The sequence below is a fragment of the Sinocyclocheilus rhinocerous genome, unplaced genomic scaffold (assembly GCF_001515625.1).
Source record: "Sinocyclocheilus rhinocerous isolate Xijiao unplaced genomic scaffold, SAMN03320098_v1.1 scaffold3416, whole genome shotgun sequence".
Lineage (NCBI taxonomy): Eukaryota > Metazoa > Chordata > Actinopteri > Cypriniformes > Cyprinidae > Sinocyclocheilus > Sinocyclocheilus rhinocerous.
Window position 1 is genome coordinate 130,445 of NW_015666262.1, and position 10,489 is coordinate 140,933.

The following is a 10,489-nucleotide window of genomic DNA, read 5'->3' on the forward strand; positions in this document are numbered from 1 at the left end:
TCCAAGTGTGACGGCACCTCTGGACGAAGGCGTGAGCGGAGGGGACCGCGACTTCGGATTCCAGACTGGGAAAAATAGGTGGCTGGTACCCTAAGCTACATTCAAACGGAGATAGGCCCGTGGATGACACTGGTAACGAGTTGTGTGCGTACTCCACCCATGAGAGTTGTTGGCTCCAGGAGGAAGGATTCTGAGTAACCAAACATCGCAACGTTCTCTCAAGATCCTGGTTGGCCCGCTCCGTTTGGCCGTTGCTCTGCGGATGGAAACCAGAGGACAGACTGACACTCACCCCCAGTAATCTGCAAAACTTGGAAACAAACTGGGGTCCCCTGTCGGAAACCACGTCCATCGGGAGGCCATGAATGCGAAAGACGTGATCAACGACAGTAACCGCGGTCTCCTTGGCTGAGGGTAATTTGGGCAAGGGAATGAAATGGGCCCCCTTCGAGAAACGGTCCACTATGGTCAATACAACCGTATTAACCGGCTAGAATGAGTCAGTGAGCCCATGAACCGTGACAGTAAATGTGTGGAATATTTGAAAAATAAAAATAATTATAAATAGTTCTTTCTCCAAGTTTTTATTGTAGATATCTGATTTTCTTACTTGAAGGAAGCTCAGAATTGTTTTTGCTAGTACAACAAGTACAACCAACTGTAGTAATTAATACGTAAGAATGCATTATTAAATATAGAATCCCTCAGTGCCTTTTGCTCTGTAGCACTGGAGCCTCTCCTGAAATAATACATTAGTGCTTGAAACGGGAAATTAAACAGTCATTTCTGAACTGTTTTTGTGTCCGACTGTGATCCACTATGACTATGGCACACAGAACCTTCAGTTCTTATTTAGATCGTAAGTATTCAAATATGGCACGACACTCACGCGCGAGAGCCAATGAGATTTAAGCAAAGCTTCGACTCCTCCCTTTTCTCTTTATATGGAGCTGCGCGTCCGTTTGAATGAAAACAAAGTTCACGGGTGAATCGTCAAATGAATAAACAGGCAGATCAGCTAGAACAAGATTTGCATTGAGTAATGAGTTAAATTTGGATCTGTTTCTCACACGTACCTATTTCATGGCTTCAGAAGACTTGCAATGACACACCACGAAACGTATGGACGATTTATATGCTATTTTTTGGAGCAGTGGTTTAACTTAACGGTCGCGCTGAGGCTCGTGAATCTCACATTATCTTAAACTCAAACAACATGACTAAAATAAATTATGGAAGTTTCTAATTATACAGTATATGCATTGTTATATTAAACACCATACTCTAACATGCTGAGATATCAAAACGATTAATTTCAAACAATATATCAGACTAGATTCATATTCAGAATATATGACGCTGGATGAACACTTTTATTTTGTCAAATTTATTTAGGGATAGTGCATTTTAAGGATATACAATAAAGACACTGCATTTGTTATAGTCTGTGAAAGAATAATGCCCGAGAACTTGATCAGACTGTAAACACAAAATTACAGAACCATTTATTCATATTTTTATATTTGTTCTTGTAGGCTGTGCAGACGACCTCTATTGAATCTGTTATATATACTATTATTGAATGATAGTGTTTGTTTCCAGTTCCCCATTGCATTTGTTATTATAGTTTTGTAGCACCTACAGTAAACGCAAAACCAGCTGTCTTATTGAAACCTCTGGCTCCATCTAGTGGCAAAATGGAGGTAATGTTACATTTCTACTAAACATTACATTTCTTGGTTTCATTCAAATTAGTTTTAAGCACTATTGTGTGGTGGTTGATAGAGAACATACATTTATTTTCTTGTGTTCTGGTTTGATTAATTATAAATGGCACTGATTTACTCGCCTCCTGTTTGTTCAAAAACTAAGAATGAATCTGGAGGAATGAAACGTTGGCCAAATATTTGATAATTACATAGAGCCATTATTTTAATGCTGATGTTCTTATGCTCAAAGTCAAAGTGAAGGGAAGGAAGCAGATAAACTCATGTTCAACTGTCATCAATGATGCTGAAGTTTGTCTGAAGCTGCTGTCCATGGTGCTGAGTCCACAAACCTATCATTTTATTATTGGTTTTTATGTATAAATTATCCAAACACATCAAAAGCCTGATAGTCTGTTTCCTCATAAAAAACTATTAATGTTTCTTACAACTAATACAAATGTCAAAAATCCAAATCAGATGTTTTTTTGTTTTTTTTTCATTTCCAAGAGTGCCTTGTTGTACAGACTCTAGGGGACCTCAGTGAACTTATGTGCACAGTTGCCCTCTAGTGGGAGATTAAAAAAACACTGATACTGATCTGAATTGCTTCAGTGTCATTTGTCCTTTTCCACCTTATTTTATAATGCGGAAGTAAGCCGTTTTCTCTGAATGTGCGAGACTTCCGGTTCATTAGCGGCTGTAGGGAAATAACGAGAAGAATAACAAAGTGCAGTAAACTGTAAAACTGTTTGCACTGCAAACCAGTGTGCTCATAATTAAGATAATACATTAAAATAATATGGTAAGACGCCAGTTTGCAATATCACACATCAAAACGAGTTGTTTTGTACAGCTAAAAATAGCTGGAAGCGACAGAGACCGGAAGCCAGACACATTAAATTTACAAATGTTAGCACCCGCTCTTACGGGAAAAACGTCTCAGGTTACTTATGTAACCATGGTTCCCTGAGTAGGGAACCATGGTTAGACTATAGTATAAATAGGCGGAGACGCAGTGTCTCGTTCCCTACTCAGGGAACCATAGTTACATAAGTAACCTGAGACGTTCCCTTTCATGGGAACTTCGAACTGCGTCCTCTAGGGGTCGCTATGGGGAACGGTATACCCACGCCGCCATGCTGAGGGGAGTGCATGCCAGAACCATGGCGAGCACTAAGTACCAACTCTACCATATTGCTATGGGAGTTGCCCCTGGGACGTTAGACGGGTGTCAGTGACGTTATTCCCTACGGCCAAAGGCCTAGGCTACATACCCCAAAATACTTACCTGTTAGGGCCAGACTCCTGGGCCCGGGGTAGAGCTCAAGGCTTGGAATCAGGAATAGATTCCTTTAAGGGAATACGACCAAGAGCCTAGAATCATACTAGTCTTGGCCTGTCACACAGGGGCTACCGCACGTTTCTCTTTGTATGTGCTGAAGGAACTGTCTCAACAGACCCTTAGTAGCAACACCCTGTTAAGTAGGTATCCAGAGGATAGGAGGAGTGGTGCCCAAGGCGGAACCGGGGTTTTAAACCACTCAAAAAGAGCACGAAGTCTTTGCGCGTAGCTCTTACCATACAGGATTTTTAGAAAAGTGGGCAAAGCATAACGTGCACACACAAAATACCGTTCTAAGGGGTTCTCGTGGCACTCTGAAAGAGCAGCCCATAGATGGAAATGGTGCATCCCAAAACGCTATGTTTGCGAAGTCATCAACTTGATCTTAAGGCTTATAATTCTGGAGTGGCTAGCAGTAAATCTGTAGCTGAGGGAGCAAACATCCAAATCTCTATCGAGAGGGAGCTCGACCTACAACATGTTCCAAAGGTGGAACAGCTAGCAGTTACTTAGCTGAGGGAGCAACACCCCTAGTTCTCAAACGAGAGGAGGCTCGACCTGCAGCATGTTCCAAAGCTGGAACAGCTAGCAATAATTTACTTAGCTGTGGGAGAAACACACCCAGCTCTCAGTCGAGAAGGGGGCTCAACCTACAGCATGTTCCAATGCTGGAACGGCTAGCAGTAGTTTACCTTAGCTGAGGGAGCACAAACCAGCTCTCAGCGAGAGTGGGGCTCGACCTACAGCGCGATTGTAGAATCATTACAGGTAACCCTTTGATAAAAGGGGAGCACTGCTCAACACTACCACGAGAACAGCCCATGGAGTGAGGAATCCAACTCCTCAGAGAGAATTAAACGCTCGAAAGAAAGCACCATGCTCACAATAACCCTCAATGGTGAGGGGAGTGATACTTTCAGAGTGTGTCAACAGAGACACACTTGATGAATGGAGCCCAAGGTACCGGGGTCTAAACCAACTCAGAGAAAGGGAACGAGCTTAATAACGCGTATCCCTTACCATACAGGATTTCAGAAAAGTGGGCAAAGCATAACGTGCACACTTACCACTTACGTGGATTTTTAGAAATGGGCAAAGCATAACGTGCACACTTACCACTTATGTGGATTTTAGAAAGTGGGCAAAGCATAACGTGCACACTTACCACTTATGTGGATTTTAGAAAGTGGGCAAAGCATAACGTGCACACTTACCACTTATGTGGATTTTAGAAAGTGGGCAAAGCATAACGTGCACACTTACCACTTATGTGGATTTTAGAATTCAGTGTGATTAATGTAATAAATAAGGTGGTAACACTTTATAATAACTTTCATTAATAAATCATTAACAAACATTATATAATGCTTAATGGATCATTATTAAATATATATTCAAAGAGTTACAAACGTGAGATAATATGCTAGTTAAAGTTTGCTAATAAACTTAATAAACATTAGATAATGTTCAAACAAATAATTTCATGTAAGTTAAAATGCTTTCAAATGTCATTAAACTTTCAATTCCATTTGACCAAGCACTTATTGAAAATCTGCAAATGATTTTAACAGATGTTATAAAATGATTAAAAGCTTGTGTTAATGCACAACACTTTTGCTGCTGTTGAGGTGTGATACGGGTCAGGTTAGGGACAGGTTTGGCGGTATGGGTAGGTTTAAGGTTTGCTTACAAATGTCATTAAACTTTCAATTCCATTTGACCAAGCACTTATTGAAAATCTGCAAATGATTTTAACAGATGTTATAAAATGATTAAAAGCTTGTGTTAATGCACAACACTTTTGCTGCTGTTGAGGTGTGATACGGGTCAGGTTAGGGGCAGGTTTGGTGGTATGGGTAGGTTTAAGGTTTGGTTAAGGGGTCAACAGTGTACAGGGGTCAATTTGATTATTATAAGGGAACACGGTTCAATCTGTTTATATTATATTGTTTTGATAAATGAACATATTTACTTTAAAAAATGATTTGTTTTCCCCTGGGTTTTTTTATGATTCAAGGAATAGATATCCTGTTTAATGATATACTGATGAATGATAGACACACAACAGTGTTTTGAATGACTCTTTCCTGGAGAACTTTATAGTTATCACATGTAATTGCAGACAACCTACTTCCATAAACAGCCGGGGCTTATACTGACGTCTTGACTATAGATGGAAGTCAGGTACAAATGCGACTGACATATAACCAAGAACATTTAATCAATATTCTACACACTAGGTGGCGCTCTTTCAGTGTGATTAATGTGATGTTCAGTCAGTGGTGATGGTGGGAGGAGCCAGTAAAGCTGCTCATTACTGATAAAGAGCTGAATAAAGAGGAAGTAACTAAAGCAGACAGATGTAGAGACAGAGATTCACACAGAGATCATTCAGCATAAAGAAGACTGAACTCAACTCACAATGAAGATCCTCCTCATCTTCCTCACTTTCTACCTGATCTCAGGTCAGAGCTTTTCTCTTTCATCACTGCAGTAATGATGCTGTTTTCTGTTCATCAGCTTTCTGATCACAGTATCAATCTGATTGACAGCTGCAGTGAGATGCTTTAGCGTCACGGGATATTCTGGAGGAAGTCTTCTTGTTAGATCATGGAAGCCTTGGCACAAAGACAATGCTAAATACATGAGAAAGCTACAGAATACAAAAATAATAATTAATAGGAAACACGATCAGTGGATTAATGAAGGAAGGTTCACTTTATTTTCCAATAATTATGGAAAGCTCATGATCTACATCAGAGAACTAAACACACAAGATGCTGGGACATACAGGATTGAGGTTGAAGGCCAGTGGTTGATTGATATGACTTTGAATGTGGAAGAAGGTCAGCCATTTTAAAAGTCTTTATGTAGTAAAATTGTTGATTATTTCAAAATTGTGTAAATCCATATATTTATTTTGGGAATGACAGATTCATGTTGTGAAGTGTCAGAGAAAGTGACATTGAATATTGGAGAAACTGCCAATTTCAGCTGTGAATATTCACAGAATCATATAAATGATGTAAAGATCATATTCAAAGAAGAAAAAGACTCCATTGAGATGATTTACAGCAGATGGAAGAAGAAAGAAAGATTCAGTATTTCTGATGACAAACATAAAAACATCTTCAGTGTGAGAATCACTGCTGTGACACCAGATGATGGAGGAGTTTATTTATGTGGAGTTTGGATCAACAGACAATCATACAGTTACTCCATTATTAACACTGTTCATCTACATATTATTAGTAAGTAGATACTATACTGACTGGATTTATCACAGCACTAAAAACATAAATATAAAACATGTTGCTGACCTGTTGGTTAATTGCTTGTTCTTATTTGTAAGTTGCTTTGAATAAAAACATCTGCTAAATGATTAAATGTCAGTGTAAAGTAGAACAAACTCAAATCCAGTATAAAAGTGTCTACATTCTGTGTTTCCTGCAAAATTGATTAGAAGTAATATTTGTGATTGACAGCTAAAGTGGGCGTGTCTAGAGTGAGCGGCTCCTCAGGAGGTGGTTTGATGATCAAGTGTGAACATCCTCAATACAAAACCAACCCAAAATACATCTGTAAAGAATCAGACGGATGTTCAGAGAGGAAGAATCCAGGAGTTCAGGATGAATGGATGGAGAATGGAGATGTTTCTTTATATGACGACACCAGAGCAGGAGTCTTGATGGTGTTTTTTAGAGAGCTGAAAGCTGCAGATGCAGGAACATACAGGTGTGGAGTGAAAGTATCTGACTATACTGAGAGCTTCACTGAACTTCAGCTGCACCTCAAACACGGTGAGCAAACTCAAGTAATTTATCTTGTATATAAATTATTTGTTCAGATTTTTATGCAATTTTAAATTTTAATTTAAAAAAATGTCATTTACAGATGCAAAATATCTACAGAGTGTGACTGAATTTGCTCATCTTGGTGAAACAGTCAACATCACCTGTCAGATCCCAGAGCAACAAGAAGTTAATTTCTGCAAAGAGGATAATAATCACATCTGCCAAACCATCAGGTCATCTAAAGTGACAGAAATGACTCCTTCATCTGAGAGAAATGAAGAGAGAGTTGTTAGAGTGAGCATCAGTAATGTGAGTGTGAGAGATGCTGGAGTTTACTGGTGTGGAGCAGAAACCAGAGACACATATCTGACTTTCATCTCCCTGAACACTAAAATTCAGCTCAACCTCATCAGTGAGTCCATTCAGATGATTTCACTTGAATAGATAGAGTACATTCAATAACACAAATTGTGCGCTGCACGTGTCTTCACTGGGACCATCACTGGACTGACAGCAGAGGATGCTGGGAAATACTGGTGTGCAGTGACATTAGAAACAGACCTCAATTATCTTTACACTCATCTGATTGTCATCATGAACAAGGGTGAGGAAGGTTTCTGCATCTGTATATGTGAAACTACGGACGTGAATTGATGTTCTTGTGTCTGTAAACATTTCCAGAGCTGAACTTGACTAAGTATGAAGAAGACGACGTGTCAATCCAGTGCATACATCATGATGAAGATCAGAAAAGCTTCTGCAAAACACATGAAGCCTGCATGTGTGTGAAGGATGGAGTTTCATTGGAGACGATCAGAGATGATCGATTCTCTTTCAGTGATGAAGCATCTACTGGAGTCTTTACTGTGAACATCACTGATCTGAGAGAAGAGGATTCTGGGATATACTGGTGTGGAGCTAACGTCATCACTAAAGTGCATTTAAATGTCAGCAAGGATAAGGATAGAAGTAAGATAACTGTTTTATTTGCGATTTCAAATATGAACACTTACTGATCTTCCAGTGTGACATTGAGAGGGTCGTTCTAATGTCATTATTGGTGTCTAATATATTGTTTTTGTTTCTCTTAAATTTAATGCACTAAAACTTGTGTTTTATTGTCTCACATAACTAATTAAATATCAGTATAGTAATTTATACTCACTAGATGGATTGATTGACCTACTGCACATCTGGGTCTCTGAGTTTTTATGGAGCTTTATTCCAAACGTGTTATTTTATGCTAACTTGTCATTTTCTTTTTTTTTGTGATTCTTAAAAATGCCATATAAAAGTTTCCATATAATTTCTTTATTCCTTAAGAAACCTTTGAATCTCATTTTGTGGCATCCCAGATAGTATGCGGATGTGGGCCACTTAAGGCAATGATATGGCACTGGTGGCCTTCTTATGGCCCGGACAAAATAATCGTGTTTGGTCACGTACTGTATCGCGTACCGTGTCAGTGTCGTGCGCTTTGCTTGGCCATTTGTTGTGATAAACAGGAAACAGATTTTATAACCAAATCTTACTATGTGTTTCCAGAACCCTACTATCACTACCACTCGCAAACCATGCATCACACACTGTAGGCAGCGCATTCCTATCAACCTGCGCACTTTGCCTATGTCTACTAATACACTACTTTATTTTTCTATGTGTCTCTGGAATTGCCAGTCTGCTGTAAACAAAGCAGATTTTATTACTTCTATTACAAGTCATTCAAGACTAAACCTCATGGCCCTGACAGAGACGTGGATCAAACCAGAGGACAATGCTACACCTGCAGCACTCTCAAATAATTTCTCTTTTTCCCACTCCCCCCGTCTGACTGGAAGAGGTGGAGGTACTGGTCTGATTATCTCTAATGATTGGAAATTTAATCCTTTACCATCTCTGAGTATCAACAGCTCCTTTGAATCACATTCAGCCACTATTACCCACCCTCTTAAAATCCATTTTATAGTTGTTTATCGACCCCCAGGACCACTAGGTAACTTCGTGGAAGAATTAGATGTGCTGCTCTCAAACTTTCCTGAGGATGGTACTCTAATAATAATAATAATTTAAGTGCATTTGTCTTATTTTGCAAATGATCTGCCAATAGGGTAAGAAAAATACGGCAGTGGCTATTTACACTAAGTGGAATTAGCATACTTTCTTAGCGATAGATCCTGTTTACAGTAGGCTAAGTGCAAATATCTCTAAATGCTATTTATACTTAGTGAAAATAGTGATATATTATATTTACCATGTAAAAGTAGTGTGCAGTTCTTTGCAATAAGTGTAAACGGCAAATGGCGGACTCAAACTCGGTAAATCACATCACAAGCTAGTTCTCCACACCCAACGCGTTACTGCCTACACCACTGTAGCCGTTACTCTCACCTGTCGTATTTAACCTTGTGTGACATTAGAGGGCGGAGCTACTGTAAATTTGCACTTAGTAATAGACACTCCGAATAATCTTGTTTTCCATTTGCATTAAGATTATTTTTATTACCACACTGGTAGATAATTTTACTTAAGTAAAATGCACTTAGATGCCCCCCAGGAACCAAGACTAAATATCTTATATCATTTTCTTATATAGAGAATCCATACTGATTTAAGAATTTTTAGATATTTGTACTTGAAATATGAAAAAAAATACTTAGTAAGAAAAGCATTTTTGCAGCGTGCATGAAATTATTTAAACATCGCTTGCGCTTTAAAAAGGGGGAGGAGACCGTACAAATCTCTGGGTTTACCGAAGAAAACCTGCTCCTGACCAGGTTAGGTTCACAGAGTAAGTTACCATGGTAACTGACTCTGAGTGTAAGTTACCTCCCTTTCAGAAACAGGCTTGACTTACCCTGTTTTCTCGGGTTTGACATACCTCCCATTCTGAAACTGAAAACCCATAGTTTCCCTCATTTCAGGGTTAACATACTCAGAGTTTTCACTTAACCTCCTTTCTGAAACGGGAGCCAAATCTTATTTTTTTGCTCACATGTGACTCGATCTGTTTTTGTCATGACAGTGTGAACAGCACAAACCAGAATCTTTTCAATTCTGATTTGTGCCACTTCCATATGTGGTAATAATTCCGATCCATGTCAGATGTTTTGCAATGCGACCGCAGTGTGAACGTAGCCTGTGAGTTTGTCTGGTCTTACGTCTACATGTCTTAAATGTTGCTGTGCTACATTGTGTTTGTATTTTCCCTTGTTGGATTAAAGACATATGACATATAACCTTTCATCTTCGTCGTGCGCTCTTTAACACAGTGTAGCTATGACACTCACAGACTTACTGTGTAGGTAGCATCTGAGTGAGAAGCATTTAAGTTCAAACTTGTGAAGAACAGTTTTTAAAGTATTGGAATGTGTCTTTGAATATTTATCTGTGACATTTTAATTGCTGCTTGTGCAAAACTTGGGTCTGGATTATTTTATCAAGTAGGACACATATCTGGAACTTATTTGAACATTTATGGAGGACATTTTTAAATTTCTCTTTACAATGTTGAGTATTGTTGATGCATAACTCACTTAAGGCTTATTGTGGCCCAGATAATGTATATCTATGGTTTATTTGGTTCATTATTAGCTAAAATGTGGCTGTGTAGTGGCCTGCTTGTGGACCACTGCCAAAATGCCACC

At 39.0% G+C, this 10,489-nt stretch overlaps 1 protein-coding gene across 1 annotated transcript in view; it reads left to right on the plus strand.

The window, feature by feature from the left end:
* Positions 1-5,428: 5,428 nt before the first annotated feature.
* Positions 5,429-10,489, plus strand: part of LOC107732221 (uncharacterized) — a 10,678-nt gene continuing 5,617 nt past the window's right edge. Inside the window, exons 1-7 of the mRNA XM_016543501.1 lie at positions 5,429-5,544; positions 5,614-5,897; positions 5,985-6,302; positions 6,537-6,851; positions 6,946-7,257; positions 7,330-7,449; positions 7,527-7,814. Of these exons, the coding sequence (XP_016398987.1) occupies positions 5,474-5,544; positions 5,614-5,897; positions 5,985-6,302; positions 6,537-6,851; positions 6,946-7,257; positions 7,330-7,449; positions 7,527-7,814 (1,708 nt within the window). The 5' untranslated portion in view covers positions 5,429-5,473. The remainder of the gene's footprint in view (positions 5,545-5,613; positions 5,898-5,984; positions 6,303-6,536; positions 6,852-6,945; positions 7,258-7,329; positions 7,450-7,526; positions 7,815-10,489) is intronic.